General features: G+C 29.9%; 1 protein-coding gene across 3 annotated transcripts in view; it reads right to left on the bottom strand.

Moving 5' to 3' along the window:
• Positions 1-1,344: 1,344 nt before the first annotated feature.
• The window catches only part of LOC126866567 (uncharacterized), a 32,671-nt gene continuing 13,479 nt past the window's right edge, over positions 1,345-20,536 (bottom strand). Inside the window, exons 3-6 of one of the 3 annotated variants that reach the window (XM_050620338.1) lie at positions 19,229-19,515; positions 8,503-8,865; positions 5,420-5,563; positions 1,345-3,190 (exon numbers count right to left, since the gene is read on the bottom strand). In XM_050620338.1, coding sequence (XP_050476295.1) covers positions 2,933-3,190; positions 5,420-5,563; positions 8,503-8,865; positions 19,229-19,515 — 1,052 coding nt within the window. In that variant the 3' untranslated portion in view covers positions 1,345-2,932. Of the gene's footprint in view, positions 3,191-5,419; positions 5,564-8,492; positions 8,866-19,228; positions 19,516-20,536 lie in introns of all 3 variants that reach the window. The other 2 variants (XM_050620348.1, XM_050620355.1) reach the window with 2 other exon arrangements.

Raw genomic sequence — 20,536 nt, 5'->3', positions numbered from 1 at the left:
ATTAGATTTTATACAGGTAGATGTTTCAACAAAATATATGAAGATAATAAGTAAGCCCCCAATGTTGAATTAGGTACCAAGTACTTAAAATTGCAATAGCATTTTTATAGAAGTATTTTTACATTTATATTTTAAAATGTTCAAGGTATTTCAACATGTTAAAAACTATTTTCATTTTTCGAATACCAACAACAGTAATAATAATAGTAACATTGACAAAAGTTACTATTATTCATAGTAATACTGCATAAAAATCTATGCCTTATACATCTCGTTGAAAATATAACTGAATACACAAACTGTAATCTATCATCCTTTTCTATATATGTTTTACATAAAACGAAGATTACTTGAACAAATTTTTTATCTCTTATAAAAGAAATAAAATAAGGAATGCCGACAATATAATTTCATTCGCTTAATAGCGAATCTAAAAGAATTGTTACATTATGTTATGTATTACTCACGATAAGGTATTGTTCTTAATGGTATTGTGTATGATGTATTCTTATGTATTTATGAATTAAGTATTCCAATAATTGTGATGGTTTTACACATGTATTTTTATATATTTTGTTATAGAAATAATAGTGATAACAATAAGTAGTAATATAACGTCTCCGGACCAACAGGATAAAAAAGAATGCCCCGAGAATATTCTGAACAGTTGATCAAGGGAAAATACATTATAGTTATTTGAAAGGTATATATGCATATTTGTACCCAACAAGGTGGGAGAATTTGTTGAGACTGTGCTGAAAATTACGGTATATTACCAGACACCACTTTATAGGAGAAAGTGTCTCCGTCCAGATCAGGTACCTCAAATGCCACAGAAGAATAGTGGTGGCAGGGTCGTTATCTTTGTGCTCCAGATGCAGAAAAAGAATAAGCTGGACGAGGAGGAATTATATGCGTAAGATGAAGGAATTTTGTTACCGACAACGGAACTGGAAGTCTACGAGATAATTAAAAACAAATAAAAATAATAACAATAATCTTAGAAAAATCTTTTTTCATCCTGGTAGTTGGTAGTCCGGAGATGTTACAACGGTAATAACAGTGAACAGTGAAATTTATTCCTATTAAAAGAATGTGAGATATTTTTATATTTCGTGTACAACATATTTTCGCGTATATGTTAGTTATATATGCACATCTTTTTTAAAAGATATACGCCATATGTGATTACATATAATTGTAAGCAGTTTGTAGCGAATTAAATATGTAAATAATACTTGCATATAGGCTATTTATAATTCATTAATAAAATGTTCAGTATTTAAAGATGAGTGCGCTGTATTTCGTGTCCTTTATTTGTTGATAATAATTACGTTCGACAAGTTTTATTTTTTAAATTTATTTATTCATGACATGTTACACGTTATATATATACACGATGGATTTTGCGTCGAATTAATTTCGAGCAGTGACGTTACGACTATACAATAGCATGGCGATATTAAATCGGCATCACGTGTAACTTTTTACAGGCTAAATTATAGAAAGCAATAATTACAAATGACTCGAATAATTTTATGCAAATAAAAATAGTAAGGTTTTGTGTTACGTTCTTTATATGTAATTAATAATATATCTATGTATATTTTTTAAAAATCATTTTAAAATCAGATATCTTAGGGGTTTAGTTTACTATATGCAATCGCACATTCCAAAGATTGTGTTAAACATTTTAATGTATTTCATTTTAGCTCTTTGCAATTCTATATTGAAATTGATTTCATATATTATTGTATAATCATTATTTTAAATTAAACATGATAAAACATGTTTTAAAAGGTAAATGTAATATCTGTACAGCTTGTTTCAGTTTTATATTTTTCTTAAGTTAAGTTATTTTGTTTATTAGATTGCAAAGAAATAGATCATGATATATTCACTAATTAAACAAAGAAATGTTATTACTTGTAAGAACCTCTAGTGACTCGCGAGAAAAATAAAAAGTCAAGTGAAATATGATTGTCATTTTTCCGCAGGATGTGTTCCAAACCTAGCACAAGTATAAAAATTGTAAAAATATTCTTACAAATTTATAAAGTAAAAGAATTAAGTATGTATATATGTATATATGTATACAATATATATAATATTTTAATATATACTAAAAATTATGTAGACAACTTTGGCAGTATAAAACTTTAGTTTTTAAGTACAGATAATTTTCAACCATTAAAAAGAGATAAAACATTTTAACTTTTCTTATTCATTTTCCAATGTAACGCTTTAATAGTCTTGTGCATCTAAAATGAATTTATACTTTTATCTTACATTATATAAAGTGAAATATTATAATTATAGTTTACCTTTGGAATTATTTTATAACAAATACACAAAGTTATATGTTATTCCTTTAAAGCCTAAGTTATTTCTCCAAGTACATATTGCTGCATTTTGCAATGAATAATGTACATATAATAAACAACAGCTGGTATAAAATACCATAAAAAATAAATAAATTTACTAATTTTTTAAATCTTACTTATTAAATATAATCATTTTTATACAATTAGAAACACAACAATATGTATCTATTCTCTGTTCTAAACAGATATCATTAAAATAGTTTAGGCTACCAAAGGTCAATAGTTAATATCTACAACAACAATTAATTAAAATTTCAACGCGTACCTGTATATACTTGTAACAATGTACGCTCATATAACAAAAAAAAAAAAAAAAAGAAAAAAATAGAGCCTCGAGAGAAGTCTTCAAATGGCTTCTTTAATACAATTACAATCATACAATGAATTTTGCGTCTAACAAATTTTCAAAGCGTTGATAATTGAAATGATAAAAAACTTTCTTCTTTTAATACTAAATTATGCACATTTACATGCGTAAATGTAGAAGAATTTTGTACATTAATTACGAAAGTAACACGATACAACTTGAAAATGTGGATATCATGTTTTCAAGAGGTTTTCGCGGTTCCGATTTCACTACCGTGACTACTGGAAGCTTTCGACTTTCTTTCTGGATCCATAGCGATTGAAATGAATTCTTCTGAAATTTTTTTGTCCAATCCTGTGTATGTTTGAGCTAGATCTACTTGGTCTTCTCCTATAGAAGACATCCTTTTTGGGGACTCCGTTTTTCTTTCAGTCTGTTTCTTCCTTTCCATGGTGTCTTCGTGTTCCACAGTTATGTGACGTTTCTGCTTTGGTCGAATCTAAAATTAAATATAATTATTCATTACTCCTTCGACTATCGTTAAAGAATATAAGCGATAGTATACTAAATTATATTGTATCTAAATCAATTTTATATTAAAGAAATTTCTTCCTTAGATATATGTGTTTAATAAATATATTTCTTAAACTTGTATACATTTCACATATATTTTTATTTTTATGTTTGATTATTTAAAACACTCAAAAATAGTAAATAGTTAATTTATTAATTTAATTGATTTGTAAATTACTATTCTATGTACTTATTCTTATTCCTTACAGTAATGAAAATACAGTAGTTATGAATTTTACTTTCATTAGTCTGCCTTAAAGAAATAATAAAAATTTTGTTTTTTTAGAATAAAATATGACATAGTGCATATGAAATTTATGTCATTACATTATTGGTTTTGAATTTCTTTCGAAGATATGAAGCTTTAAATTGCAAAATACTACTATTTTCGTGAAAACAGATCGTACTTATGGATTTTTGCTTTGGATATTATTTAGAGGTTCGTGTTCATTTTCTTTTATTTTAATTTAGAAATTTTGAGGTATTCTAATAACATTTTTCAGAACTTGAAAATTAATCTTGCGATGGTGGGGATTATTAACAAATCCTTGTTGCAACAAAATTATAATAATTTGAATAGAGAAGAATGTTGCAAATAATTAAAATATCTGCAAAATTCTATAATTCTGCTATAATAAACAATAGTAAATTATACAGAATAAAATTTGATGAAAATTTGACGTATAGTTCTAGAGATTTCGCGATAGTTGGATCAGAAAGCATTGTAGTTTCGAAGAAAATACAAGAGAAATTTTAAGATGACATATCTCTTAAATGAATTTCACTTCTATTAAATCTGATGGCTTAATTATATGACATTACAGAGCTATATATAGGTATATGTGTATATTATAGTCATATTATAAATTTATCAAGAGTTTGAATTTTGATGAAATATTTTGGCACAATATTCTATATACAATCTTCTATTATCGATTATTTTCTCAATGAATTCAAGTAAATAGAATGGTCAGGAAAAGTATTGACACATACTCTCATTTTTAAATGAAACGTTTCTTTTTATCAGGTTCTATACATGATTTTCACAGCGTGAAATTTTTGCAGTCCTATGAAAGAACTACTAACTAAGCGATACGAAATTTAATATTCTGCAATCCAATTAATTGATATGTAAGTGCTATAAGAAATACAATGGTGTAATAATACAGTAAGAAAGGGATTAACCATTTTCCATGAAATTTCAACAATCTTAAGAACACTTACGTATTATACGTAATACAAAGATATATCTAATTTCCATATCAAATCAAGTACAAAAGGAGACCTTAAGAAATAGAATTCGCTACGTTTCGCTTTCACAAATACTGAAATCTGCGAAGAAAGATTTCGAAAGAGCAATTAGGAGCGACAAGAACGCTTCAGGAATTTTTTCCGTGGTTACGCATATGATTATATAGGGTGGTTGGTAACTGGTGGTACAAGCGGAAAGGAGGTGATTCTACGCGAAAAAAGAAGTCGAAAATATACAATAAAAATTTTTCGTTTGAGGCTTTGTTTTCGAGAAAATCGACTTTGAATTTTCGCTCGGTACGCGTGCGGTACGTTATAATGGATCTCACTGTAGATCGTTGTCTCGATGGAAAAATTAAAAAAGAAAAATTAAAAAAAAATTTTTATTCTATATTTTCGACTTCTTTTTCCGCGTAGAATCACCCCCTTTTCACTTGTACCACCAGTTATCAACCACCCACAATCGATTTATATTATAATGTGTTTTACGATGATAACAATTAAGTTTTAATATACAAACGTAAATCATATACAGGGTTATACAGGGTGGTTGGTAAAAAGAAGTCGAAAATGTAGAATAAAAAATTTTTCTTTAATTTTTCCATCGAGACAACGATCTACAGTGAGATCCGTTATAACGAGACGCGATAAAGTGCACGCGTACCGAGCGAAAATTCAAAGTCGATTTTCTCGAAAACAAAGCCTCGAACGAAAAATTGTTATTCTATATTTTCGACTTTTTTTTTCGCGTAGAATCACCCCCTTTCCGCTTGTACCACCAGTTACCAACCACCCTGTATATGCAAAGGGAAACGGCAGAAATCGATGTCAAAGATACTGATGGCTATTTTGACACGACGATAGTTTCTATCGGGGGGAGTATTATGCTGAGTCGGATACCTACGATTTGCGATGGAGGACGAGCTGCGTATGGCATGTGTGGTAGCATAGGAACGGCACCATAAGCTGGGGCAGCTATGGGCAATGGTCCAGCAGGCACGAATCCTCCAGGAAATTTTGCAGGACCGCCAGCCATTGCATAAGGCGACTGTCACAAAGTAGAATTTGTTAACTTATTATTTTGTTGTCTTTTTCTTTCTTTTTAGTTTTAGCAAGTTTCAATCCACAAGGAACTTCTATCATTAAGATTTCTCGATAGAAGATATCTATTTTCTGCTTTCCTAGCTAATTCATTTTAATGAGTATGTTATATGTAATAACATTAAATGTAATATTTGTGTGATGAGATGTAATACTTGTAATATTCACAGATTGTCTAAATCTTGGGAGTAATACACTGTGAAGATGATGGTTGAGATGTGTATAACACATTTAGGGATTAGATTTCGTTATAAAACTTGTATCTTTTAAGGAAGGAAAATATTTTTAATATTTGGTTACGATAACTGGTATATACTTTGTACTTTGTATGAGTTTAAGTGGAATCACGATTCATCGAAGACCAAGATTTTCTTCTTTATCCGAAAATGTATATTAAATGTGTAGTATATCAAAGAATTATCTGTACTATTTTTTATAATTATTTATACTATATATTAATTAAAATATATTAAATATGCTATTGAAACATATGTAATGAAATATTTATGCATTACCACATATTTTTGCATATTGCGAAATCTCTAAAAATAGGTTGAAATGAATAGGGAAGAAAGGAAGAACTTTTGTTCATTTTTTTTTTTATAAAAATAATTCATCTTACCTTTCAGTCATAAAATTGAATGTTTATCAATATGTTAGGAAAGTATTCACTACGTTGAAACGTACATTAGGATATATGTCATATTAATGGAAAGAGAATTGCTGTAAATTGAAAAACGTAATTATCAATTTTGCAAGTCGAGTGATTCTAGTATCACCACTCGATACACCTAAATTATAAAATCGCTTAAAAAATAACAACGTAAGCAAAGAAGCGATTCAAAGATAATTACTTAAACTGATCCATTTATATCAAACTTAATACTTTACATAACGTAACATTTAGTTTGATACAGATCACATCATATTATTCACTACATGACCTATTCCGCAAAGTACTTTCAAATTAAAAACGAACATTAATCAATGTCGCATATATATCTGCAGTAAATTACCCGTCACTAACATTCCATTAAACATCAACCTCTCTCTGCCCAACCCACTTAACTGTTAGACAAAACAACACCTACATCTCATCAAATAGAATTCAACAACTAGATCACCTATAAAATAGATAAAATGAATCCACTGTATCCATTCTAAATCATCCGTCACTAATATAAAATTCCATTAGATATCAACCTCTCTCTGCCTAATCTACTTCAGTATATTAAATAGGACGATATCCGTATCTTATTAAATAAGTTCAACCATCATCAAGATAATAAAATACATTCACTGCATCCATTCTAGATCATTCACCATTAAAATCGCACGGTACATCAAGCTCTCTTTGATTAACTCATTTACAATTAAAAGAAGATGGCATGTACAGCGGTTTACGAACATGAGTTTTGGATTTTATTAAATTTACTTTACAATATAGCCAACTGGCCGCACAGTATTTGGATTTAAATTTACTATTTTTTTAAACTCTTTTTAAACAGTTTCTAGGGGTTGAATTTCGAAAAACGCCCAAACACGTGTTCGTTTATTTCTAGTGGAAAGTTTGCATGCCGAATTTCACGTCTCTGACTTCAGTGGACATAGAGATACGGTTATCCTGTAAAAAAATTTGACCCATTTTCCCCCCTTTAGGATCTGTAGTTTCCATAAATCTTTCTTTATCTCATGCTTACGTCATAAAAGAAGTATACTGTGCAAATTTTACGTTTCTAGGTACACCGGTTTGGCCTGTGCGATTGACGAGTAGGTCAATCACTTCTGTATTATATAAAAAGGCATAGAATTTATTATTCTTTATTTTTACATTAAAATAGGATTATACTATTAAGCTTTATGGAATCTATATTTAAGACAGTAGATTTCCTTATTATAGCCTCACTAAATACTGTGACATTCACCACATAAACATTAATAAATAAATACAGTAGAGTTGTCCCTCATAACGCGGCTATATTCTGCGCTATATGTATGTGTTACATGTGGATTCGCAGTACAAAACGTTAGAATTAAGTAAGTTTTTTGATGTAACAAAAGATAATATGCATTCTAGTTTTGAACAATAAAAATTTCATCATTATATAATATAATATAACATATATATATACACACATATAATACATATATAATGAAGAAATTTATACATATATATATATATATATATATATATATATATATATATATATATATATATATATATATATATATATATATATATATATATATAACATATTATCGAATTGCTTAAAATTAGGTTCCACTATTATTCAGCTTCAGAACTGGGTATATTCATTATTCGCAGATATTTTCTCCCAATTACTTTCTTAAGCAACATTTTACTTTCATCGTTATTCTCCAAATCGCGTTATACGAGGGCAGTAACAATGTTTTGATCACGTTCTACGGTAGCACCGCGTTACATGGGATTCTACTGTATGTTCCATATCGTCTACCGCTATCATTCAACCAGACATTAACTTCCTTTCCGATCTCTTATTTAATCACCAAACAAACCATCTCATCTCACGTCTCGGCAAACAAAAGTAAACTTCACCAACGAGAGAATAAACATAGCACGCATTCCTGGTCGAAACCAATCGCAACTATTCACCGCAAGAATCTAGCAGGCATTCAGACCGCAAACACGTATTACGCCTGGAGCATCCTCGAGAACTCAAAGGGGAATCCGAAAAGCGAGGCGAGAGAGAAGCTGACTTGCTTTATCCTGCTGACACAGAAACACCTGCACCTCGAGCTCGTGCATCTCCGAAATGTAGGCACGGAGATCGCCCGGAGCTCGGAGTTTCTCTCGACGCTTGTCGTCTGAACTTTCTAGCTCGCGTGTCACTGACCTATCCCTACCTCCAGTTCGCCGGAGGTCGAGCCGTAGTAGCCAAGTACGAAGGGTCGTGGGAGAGGATCCGGCCTCACCTGGATCATCGGATGCATCGGTAGCATCGGCTGCACCACGTAAATCGGCTGGCTTTTCGGCACGTGGTTCTGAGCGGTGACCCACTGATGGACCATGTTACGGGTCTTCAGTCGACCATCGTTTGTTACTTCGTCGACGTTGCTCGCTCGAAGACATCCGCAGAGCTTCGGGGTCAAGGTCAGACAGCTGTAGCCCGAAACCAACAGTTCGGCTACGCTGGTCACTAGCAAACCGATGCTTGCCAATAGACCGGCCCAGCTATTCTCCACATCGGCTGCTTCACTGTTTTCATCCTGTAAAAAGACGATAGTTATTTGTATTCTTTTTATCCTTTTCTTTTACTATCTTAGCTGTGCGATTCGATTCTATCGTGTTAACTCTTCCTGGTACGCTATGGTACAATTGACGGGCTATCTGAGAAAAGTGAGCCACAGTTTCTTCTGGATATGAGTTTAAGCATTAATTTATTTCGATAAGCTGTGTTAATTATAAAAGAAAGAGGAATTAATTTTTTTTTTCAAATTAAACCTAGACAACATAAGAAACTAATTAGTAACACTAGATAGTATAACAAGAAATTAGTTGTTGCATTGAATATTGTGTGCTCACATCTATTTTAAATCATACATTACTCAGTTTGTTGAATATTGAGGTTGGTTTAGTTTTGCTCGCAACGTCTCCTATATAGATATCGATTGCATTTTTTTTAGTCAAATAACTGAATTCTCATGAAATTATTATTCGTTTTGTAAACATAAAAGAAACAAAGCGTTTTAAGATTCATTATAATTTGTTGAAAATGACAACGTGGGTTCGTGCTCGCCATCCATATGCAGATGCGTTAGTTATAAGAAATAGTAACTAGAAGATAGTCCTAGTTACAATCGATAGATTTAATCGATAGGCTTAAGATGCCTTTTTGGTTTTATCCCTAGTTCTTGTAAGCGGTTCTCACAACGGTGTGATAGATTTATCCATTCAATATAATAATAACTATTGTGATCCTACCTCTGAGTATAGAAATAACAACATAATTATTAATTTATCACTCTGTCTTATGAGTTCCTCTTCCAGGTAGATTTTTTTACTGTTTTCAAGTGCTTTTTTCGCTATTATGTTTACAAGTATATCGACTTTTCTTATTAAAATGTAACATTTTAGCTACAGTGTTTCTCAATGGAAAACTTGGTCACTTATTCGTTCTTTCTCTGAGCGCTTTCAACGATACATCAATTTTTATAAATAACAAAAGATGTAAATTTTGTTAGCTTTAGCCTATTACATGTAAACTGTGTAAAATTCTCAGAAGAATTAGAAAGATGATGTTAGTGTTAGAGAACAAAGATATATCACAATTATTTTTATATAGATTGAAGAAGGAGAAAAAGAAGATTCACTGGACAACAAAAATTATAGTAACATGCTAGAAGTATATTATAAATGATGGTCTTTGCAATTTGTAATGGTATATGGTACTTTTATTTTATTAATGATTGATGTTACTTTAATTACAAGGTCATTAGCGATAATTACATTTGATTATTTACATGAAACTGGATTATTAATTGCCTTAGACTTTCTATAAATTTTTGCATTTTATCAGCTTTTTTCGACTTTAAATATGCTAATCATCTTCAACAAGGAATTTTATTATATATTTATTGTAAAATATATATTTAAGATTTATAGATATATAATTTTTATTATCACTAGAATATAGAATATAGAATAATTTATTGTAATAATTAATATAGAATAATTTTTATTATATTGTATAATAAAATTATATATTTATTACTCAATATGTGTACGTCTATTATATATTTTTCAACAAATAAATAATAAATAGTTTTAGTACATATATGTAATTTAACTAATGTATTAGTATCTAAAAACACATAGAAATGTCTATCTTGAAACTTTTGACACTCGATATTCAGCTGAGCTATTAGTTTCTTCTCCTATTGTTCCCGCAACCTCGTTGCATTGAATGTCACACAAAAATATGATGTAACTTAATGTATTAACTTGAATATTGTTATATCGTAATATAAACAGTAAGTTTCAATTTTTGTCGTCTGATAAAAGTGTAAGGTTTAGTTGATTTTTAAAAATCTTTGGTAAAAAAAAAGGTGGGTCATAAAGTTTGATATTATCTCGATGAAAGACAAATTAGGTATGAAGACGTATGAAATATTCGGAATAATTAACGAGGTACGTTACTGTAGAAGAATGGTAAGCTGGTACTTCTTCGACTGAAAAGTAAAGATAAATATACAGGTACAGGGTACCTACTTCGGAAGACTTTCTCTTGTCAAGCGGTTGAACGAAACTATAGCAATTTATATTCGTCAAAGTCTATTTACTTTGACCCAACAACGTTACATTTGAGACTAGTTTAACGTTAACAACAACAAATTAAACACAAAAAATACGATACGTATAAATAATATCCCTTTCTGCATCTTCGAGATACTTTACAATTTGTAAGAATATTTGACAAATTTTTTTGCGATATTATACAAATAACATGGAATTCGATTATTGGATGTTAAATTTATTTAAATTTATTACTATAGATTCTCCAAAATTTCTCCTTGGTCACTCAAACATGTTTCGATAAATTCCGATCTCGAAACTTATTCTAAATCGAATACAAATGCTGAGTCATTCAAGGCATTAACCCTTGCCAAATAAATATTCAGAATCCATACAAGTGTATTGATGGCTCGGTTTCTAAAACAGGATCGGAATGTGCTATCGTCTATGGAGATGACATATTTAAAATTTATATTACCTAACCACATTAGCATTAAATCAGCAGAATTAATAGCAATTCAACTTCTTATAATTGGCCAAGAAAAAACTACAGTATTCTCACCGATAACAGGGATGCTATCACATTTATCAAGTATAGAGATCTGACGACGTCGTACTTGATATATTGGAAACAAATCACTCCGTAATTAATGAAGGTGAAACAGTTATTTTTGCGTAGATGAATATTCCTCCATTACACGTTGGCATCCGTTGCAATGAATTGGCGGACAAGATAGCAAAGGACGTGCCTACCTTGTCTTTAATAAAAACATTTGAAAAATCTCCAATTCAACTGGAACTGTTTAATCTGAATCATCAAATGAATGAAATAGACAGACTCTGCAGCCTCGTATGCAGTCGAAATCAACGAAGAATTTTTTAACAAGAACCTAGTTATCAGGAAGCTCGATCAAGTTGTATTAAACAGACTTAGAATTGGTCAGACTAAACTTGTACATGCACGTCTAATCTCAAAATCTAATTCGTCAAAACCTAACACTAACCAATCTACGATATTTGTAATTGCCAAATTACCAACAAACACATGTTCTATAAATTGTCTTAAATACAATTACTCTCGTAACAAATACCAGATCAAAGGAGCTTTAGGTGGAAATCTCTATGGTAAAACTCAAATTTCAAGCGTCTTCTCCTTCCTGAAAGGCATGCCATTATTTAGCGATGTTTAACTATAATATCCTAATAATAATAAATTCCTTTCTGCTAATATCGTCGTCGCTAATAACCAGGTGGTGGAGTTGAGGCGATGTTAAAATGTCTAAACTAAAGAAAGTTTTCTATTTATTTTATTATTCTTTTTAGAATTTTTGTTTACATTATTATTTTTAGAATCAACAATTTACTATTCAAAGAATTTTTTAAATTTAAGACAATGTGGATCTTCGAGTATTTTCTATTCCCAAAAGTGTTTATTTTATAAAAGAGTTAAAATATGTTTGTACTATCTTCTTATTTAATATTTACGCTTTAAATAACATTTATTAGTTTTACTGAAAATTCATATTAGTACTGTTATACTAGTATTAGTATGTTAAATACATACCCAACAAACATGTACAAATTTATATGCAAGCTACAACATTTTTAACATTATTTTACAAAATTATCATCACGAAACTCTTATCGTTTAATATTAATATCGTTCTTTTATTAGCATATTTCGATCATTTCACTAGAAAGGATAAGTGCATTTATCTTTCAAATTACCATTTCTAAAATCAACACAAACTTTCTTAACTTTCTTAACATAACATACTTTCGATCCACGATTAATTTTGTAATTCACCTTTTCACCTTTCGATGTATACATTTGTATAGATTCGAATTACGAAGATTTATAAATCTTTTAATCCATTGTTACTTTTGTAATACTGCTTTCGTGAAAAATTTCTTAGATTCAAATCCTCTTATAAGGATTTATGCATCCTTAAGACGGTGTACTTCGAATTCATCATTATTTCCAGTGCTGTTTAAACTCAAGTTAAATCCAAAGATTTATAAATCCTTCGATCGATCATTACTTTTGCAATCCTCTCTTTTCTATAAAAGTTTCTCAGACTCAAGTTATGGTAAAAGAATTTATGAATCTTTGAGATTGTACATCTTCGACCCATCATTAATTCTGTAATCCACTCTTTCGCGAAACTTGTTTAGATTCCTATTACATTATAAGAATTTATGAATTCTTAAAATAGTACATCTTTGATCTCTACGAATACACACATACATATCATTAAAGTTTAACTTTTTACGAACAAATTTTTACAATAGAAATGTTTACTTTTCTACTGAGCTCCACAAATAATAAGTGACATTTATAGAAGAGTAGTAATCGAATAGGGCAATAATTGCTGATATGTATAAATTAACAAATTTAGTAACAGTGGTCGTTTTCGAAATATTAAATTCAAGGTATAAATGTCGAATAGGAGAATAATATAAAACTATATAGTTCATATAAAACATGAAAAGATTCTCTAATTTTTTTCTTAAGAAATATTTTAGTATGAAACAGTTGACGAAGGACAGATTCAAAGATATAAATCTTTCAAAAATAGATGACAAAAATTTGGCAGTAATTTGTGAGGAACGAGTAATATTAGTACATTTATCGGATTAACTTAATGAATATTAGTCCACATAAAATAATATTATTAATATTTTTTAAGTATCCAAGAAGCCAAGACGCACATTTAATTCCAAAATAAAATGAAAGCATAATTTTCATGTAGAATTGCTTGACAGTGTATTTTTAAATTACTCTTCCATAAATGATAGATAATGTGGATTATCGTGGTTTTCATCTCAGGCCTTCATATATCTTTTCAGCCAATTTAATTCCAGGAATTTCCTCGATATTTTTCTCATTACCATTTCTTTCCATCGTTCAACCTTCTAAAAATAAACAATTCTTTCTCACAATAAAATATCACGCTTTTTGCCTGTAGTTTTCACATATAAACTGCATCAAATTCTTGAAAGAAACAGGAAAAGATATACCGATATGCACATTGGAAAATACGAAACTATTTAAAATACGAAACTTTCACGAAGCTTCTTTAGATTCCTATTACACTATAACGATTTGTTAATCTTTGAAACAGTACAGTTCTGATCCATCGATTGCCTCGCGCAATCCTTTAAAATCCAGGTTGCTGCATCTCGAAAAATGTATTTCGCAATAGATCATTGACCGGAAGAGGCGCGTTCCATCGGGTCTAGAGGCGAAGCAATTTTGTGAAATTTCACGATGGCGTGTGCCCTGACCGCGTTTTAGCCTTGGCATTGGAAACTTTCTCCGGCGATCAAACGGTTCCAACGGTTTCAAGCCCTGTTCTGGTTGGTTTGCGACGCCGAAACCCGTCGACCCGACCGATGAATGAGAAAACGATCGGACACGAATTTCGGCCACCGACGTTGGTTACTAATTAGTATACCAATCGATCAACGATTGTCATTGCACTACAAGCTTAAGTATTAAATATAATATAACGTTTGCTATGTTAGTCCCTTTCTGTTTTCATTTTAAGAATTTTTCTATGCCATCGATCAACAATTTTTGAGTACAGCTCTGAAGTGACATTTCTTCAGATCCATTTTTCTGGAATTATGCTTTATCTATAATTATCTATACATTGTACGAAGATACTTTAGTGTTATGATCGATAGATAACTATCTTGTGAGATAAGTTTTTGAAATTTTATAAATAACAAAGTAACGAAGAAATTATAAAAATGAGAAAGTAATATGACCATACACGACTTGTATGAATTCCACGTTTCAACATTTTTAAAGGGCAAAATTAATCATTCCAATTAATTCCGTAAGTTGTGTTATATAATATATTAATTACGAGGTGCCTATAATATTATTATTTAGGGGGTCGAATTATGGCTACGAAACTGTTAATAATTATGATTTTTCTGATTAGAAGTAATAAAATTTTAAATAATGAAAATTATTTTTTCACGTATACACGTTCTACAGTTACGTGTTACGTACGCGTAAAACTGTTACTACATTCATATTCATAAAATTGAGTATCATAAAGCAGAATTTACGGATGTAACATGCACATGAAGATATGTCTCCTTTATTAAAACGAAACGAAGCGTAAAATAAGAAAGTCCACGTCTCATTTTCATCCATAATGTTATGCATCTCCGAGACGCAGAATTCATAGTTTACACGATTCGTATTTCAATACGAAGTATATAAAATTACATAGCCGCAAAATTAATTTACTTATTAAACAACGTAATCATCTAAAAGTTCTATTTTATTTTCTATTTTACTAGAAACGAAAGAATATCTTATTAAAAATAAAACGTTTTAAAAAATTTTATAGAAAATGAAGGGATACAAGATATGGATACGTGTTTTGTTCATTTAATGAAATTTTTATAATTTCCACATCTTTAGGCCTTCAAAACCCATAAAAAATGAAATGCTTTATACCTCTATGGTACCTTTAAAAAATTCCTAGTAAGTTTCTTTAAATAGCGACAAAGTAAACTATTAAACTATAGACGATACTGACGGTATGCTTTAAATGAGAAAGTATCGTTTTAAGATCGTCAAAATCGATTTTTTTCGCGACTCTTCGTAGAACGAGGCATCGCGTGCCTTAAAAGTAGATCTTCGTATCTTTTTGATGTCGGCTTGTACAATATAACGTTTTCTGGCTTTTCTATTTTCCTGTGAGACAGATTTACAATTAATTTAATCAATCATTAATCTTTATTTTCTTATGTTAGGTTACCAGAGTTATCAGAGTTGGGTATTATTTGAATAAAATATTAAAAAGATGATTAATTAAATATTAATTTATCTTTGATTTATTCCATTAGATCTTTGGTCATTCTTTCATTTGCTTTTTGAAGTTATTTTGTAATGATGCGTTAGTTTATTTGTACAATTATTTCGTTATTTGATTATTAAACGAAATGCATTTTTTGTTTTATTTTTTATCTGAAAATAATTTCTCATACGATTTTCGATACTATTATACAGGAGTTTCTTCAGTCTTTTGAATTGAAATGAACAAAACACATATCCATATCTTGTACCCCTTCATTTTCTATAAAATTTTTTAAAACGTTTTATTTTTAATAAGATATTCTTTGATTTCCAATAAAATAGAAAATAAAATACAACTTTCAGATGATTACGTTGTTTAATAAATGGTGCTACGTTTTAAAATAATTTGGTTCTATTATTTATAACTCAAAAATATCCAGAATATAGTGTGTAAAATTTCATATTGTATTATTTGAAAGATAAATGAATCGAGATAAAATATATTATACTTCAAAATGATTTTATTCGATTTCCACATAAAACAAAGTTATTTCTACTAAATAATTTCTTATAATAATACAAACATCATAAATTATATAAAAAAATATATAAAATAACAAATTAGATGACTGAAATAACTCATTATTTGAAATTGTTATTCTCTATTTTTATTCTAAATAAAATTTGTCCAAATCTGATACAGACATTATACTATATTGCTATAATAAACTTTATCAACTTATATGTAACTTATACAACCATGTATCTCATATACAGTACCGTTCATAATTATTTCAAACAATACTTTATTTTATACCACATTTTATACTTTCCTTCATTTCTATAGTAAAAGCTAAGTAAAGATTCCTTGCGATTGTTAACATATACTATGAATGTTATTTTAACGTAGAAATTGTATGGGTCTTAAATTCATATCGAAATTCATATTCGAATATCAATCAGAAAAGGTGTCTACAGCTCTATAATTTATGTAATTTCAAGTTACATAGTTGGATTATTGTACATATAAAATTTATTAAGTAAGAGAAAGTTAATAAAATTCAGTATAAGATTCAGTGTATGAAAATCATAGGAGAAAACATGATAAGTACATGTTTGTCGACTGTTTTTAATTTGAATGTCATATTAAGACTAAAGGGAAATGTTTTAAAATAAAACAGCTAAACGTGCGACGAATCTGTTATACAGATTCAAAGATATAATTGATGAGAGTTCTTTAGAAGCTAAAGATACAATTATTAAGGTATTTGTAATTTAAATATGATGAGCAATATTTTTTAAAATCATAAAAAGGGTAGAGAAATGGATGTACTTTTAAAATTAAGTAAAACAACAATCTTGGCAACGTGAGACCAATTGACAACGTATTGAGCTCTACAACTTTAGAACTGCCTGTACCAAATGGAAAATGTGACTTACCGTATTTTTTTTTTTTTTCTATATTCTTCACATAAAATTCGCATATTTTAAAAACGGATTCTACCAAATTTCATAATACAGTTCTACTTTGCTGCAAGAAAAGAAGAATAAATTTTTATCTCCTTTGTAAATATAACAAGAACAAAGTTCTTTAAGAGCCGTTATAATTATCAATTGAAACATAGCTGATATTACAGACTAGAACCAAAACTCAATTCACCATTTCGTTTTACTGATCCTTTTGCCAGCAGGTTCTTAAAAAATGTCCATCAACTATCCAGGTCGTTCTAATATAATAATTACGACTGGTAGTATACTTCAATAGAAAATAGAAGAAAAGAAAGTATAAAGTAAGATGATGTATCGTGTGTTAACCTTTACACAGGCTTCTCTATCGACGTGAGAAATTTTTATCGATCCTTACGAAACCTGCTTCTCGTTCATAGAGCAGTATTCAACGACATCACGGTAATAATTTGCTGATGAAGTCACCGTTAACTTCTTAGTAGCTTCGCGCAATAGGCACGCGCCAACAGAATCTCCCTCGGGCATTGAATTATGCTTATCGCTTCGCTAATGATTAATCGTAATTGATACCTTCGCGTTATAATATATATCTACGGCGATTGCTAATGCAACTGGCGGAGTTGAAATGTTATCACTGAAGATGCGATATGTTACATGAAAGATGGTCGCGTGTAAACCAGTGAAATGGGAACATAATTATCCATTTCCGCTTACTTATTAGCTTGAAAAATTCCAATTTCTTGGCGCAGTAAGGTGGAAATTACTAACATGTACTGTTAATCACCAATTTGATAAGCTGTGCTAATTTACGACTAAGAAGAATTTATTAATTAGATAATGTTTTACCTATTTGTAAATGTATGTAATGTAAGCATTACATTAGTATAGGTACTTGAAAATGTACACAGGATTATAAAAGTATCTGATCACTTGTAGATACCTTTCATGAAAAGATGTACATGGTATGTGTGTTATAGGAAACATTTTGAAAATTTGTTAATACTGTTATGAGACTGGACTCTCGTGATCGTGTTGGTATAGTTTGCAAGAGATCTGGAAATATATACAGAGCCCAGCCGAATAATATACATATACGAGCGAATACAAGACAGTTTTTGAGACTCGAGTTTCTCGAAAACTGAGCCTCGGATGAAAAAATTTTATTCTACATTTTCTTTTAACTTTTGCATAAAACCGGACTCTGCATAGAGATTGCGAGTAATATAATACAAGTATAAATGTTCTATAACGAATCGGAATCATCTCCACGAATAGAGATGTGATGTCAATTAATTTTTTAATATTAACGATATTTTTTTAAAGTATGTATATATTATGTTTGAAATAAACCCAAATTATTATAGTATAAATAAAGTGGGAACTGACTGAAAGAGATGGAATAAAATACTGTTTTGTAAGAACCAGAATTTATAGCTCGATAAAATTCTTCTGCTGGAGACAATAATAGCTTATTATTAATAAGTAATAAATAATAATACATTTTCGATATTAATTTTAGGTAATTTTTTAATATTCGTAATATTTAAAAAAAAAACAATTAATTCATATAATAAAGCATCGAATGCTTTATCTAAGGTGAAGCTATTTTGATAGACAAAATTTTAATTTAATGAAAAAGGATTTTTAAACATATACAACTTTTATCTGGATGAAATTTAATTTTGCATTGTCCTGGCAATAATGTGAGATTTGGCTTAAATGATATATATTCAATGAATGTTATCTTATAATTCAAATCATAATACAAAATATTATTATAATTATATCATCTATAGTTCAGCACAATTGTTGAAAGTTTTCAATAAAAATATGTATGTCCTCTCCAACATTTATTCGATAATTACTTCAATACTTGTTATTTACTATATAAATAATTTCATGGATTATTAAATAATTAAGAATTTAACTGAAGGAAAAGAGAACAAAAGTAAGGTAGAAAAATAGTAATTAACAATAATACGGTAATGTTGAGCAGAGAAAAAGAAATAGGAAAGGAGGGTACCGGTGAAAGTACAGACAATACGTACCGGAACAGTGAGCAAGGTCACTTCCGGTGTCCTCTGTGAGTCTCTGACGATAGCAGTCAAGGCCGTAATTGCAGCCATATTCGAAAGGGCAAGGGCAACGAGGCTCGCTGCAAGGTGAGCCGTGGAAAAGCTGGAATTTGTCTTGCTCGACGATGTTGCAAGCGTCGCGACAACACCCAACGCTCCTGCGACAAGGGCACCCACACCTGCCCACAATCCTGCACCGGAACCGCCCAACGCAGCGCCATGAACCAGCACCAGGATACCGAATACTACGAGGACTACACCTGAGAAACATTAAAGTCGATTTATATTATAATGTGTTTTTCGATGATAACAATTAAGTTTTAATATACAAATATTATAATATATAAGTATAATATACAAATGTAAATCCTATACAGGGTTATACAGGGTGGTTGGTAATTGGTGGTACAAGCAGAAAGGGGGGATTCTACGCGAAAAAAGAAGATATAGAATAAACTTTTTTTTTTTTAATTTTTCCATTGAGACAACGATCTACAGTGAGATCCGTTATAACGAGACGTGATAAAGAGCACGCGTACCGAGCGAAAATTCAAAGTCGATTTTCTCGAAAACAAAGCCTTAAACGAAAAATTTGTATTCTATATTTTCGACTTCTTTTTTCGCGTAGAATCACCCCCTTTCCGCTTGTACCACCAGTTACCAACCACCCTGTATAAATGTAAATCATATACAAGGTTATATAAGATTACAATTACATAAGTTTAAGGCACCAATTAAAAAACACGTACAAGTATATGAGATACCCTGATTTTAAAGGTAAATTAAAGAAAAAAATTTTTCTTTAATTTTTTAAATGTGTAAAATTTTAAACATAATCTTCAAAATTAGAAAGCAATCTATATTATTACGATATTTGAAAAGTTTAGGAAACCTTTGATTGCAAAGAATTATACATATAAATGGTTCTGTTCGTTTATTTTCATTTTAGAACTTGATCCTTCTAAAACATAGTAATCAGCTTTTTGAAACATTCTTAAAACAATTATGATTCACAATGTGAAAGATAAAATGAGTGTCTTCTTAAAATATATGAAATTGGTTTAAGGACTCTCTTTTTCTACAACGAAATTCACTTTTGTCCTCTATACAAATAACAGAGTACACATGAACATTGAAATAATTGTATTCATTAGAGTGTCGCCAGAGAACATCGAATAACAATGAATTGCAGCGCTGCAATTCTCTACGGTTTGCAAACCCGCGGAAAGAGTTACACAAGTATGACTTTCTAAGTGAAATGTTTTCACTTTTACGCCGATT

Source organism: Bombus huntii, chromosome 1, assembly GCF_024542735.1.
Source record: "Bombus huntii isolate Logan2020A chromosome 1, iyBomHunt1.1, whole genome shotgun sequence".
Classification (NCBI taxonomy): domain Eukaryota; kingdom Metazoa; phylum Arthropoda; class Insecta; order Hymenoptera; family Apidae; genus Bombus; species Bombus huntii.
Note: the sequence above shows the minus strand (reverse complement) of the source record. Positions and strands in the feature narration are given on the sequence as shown.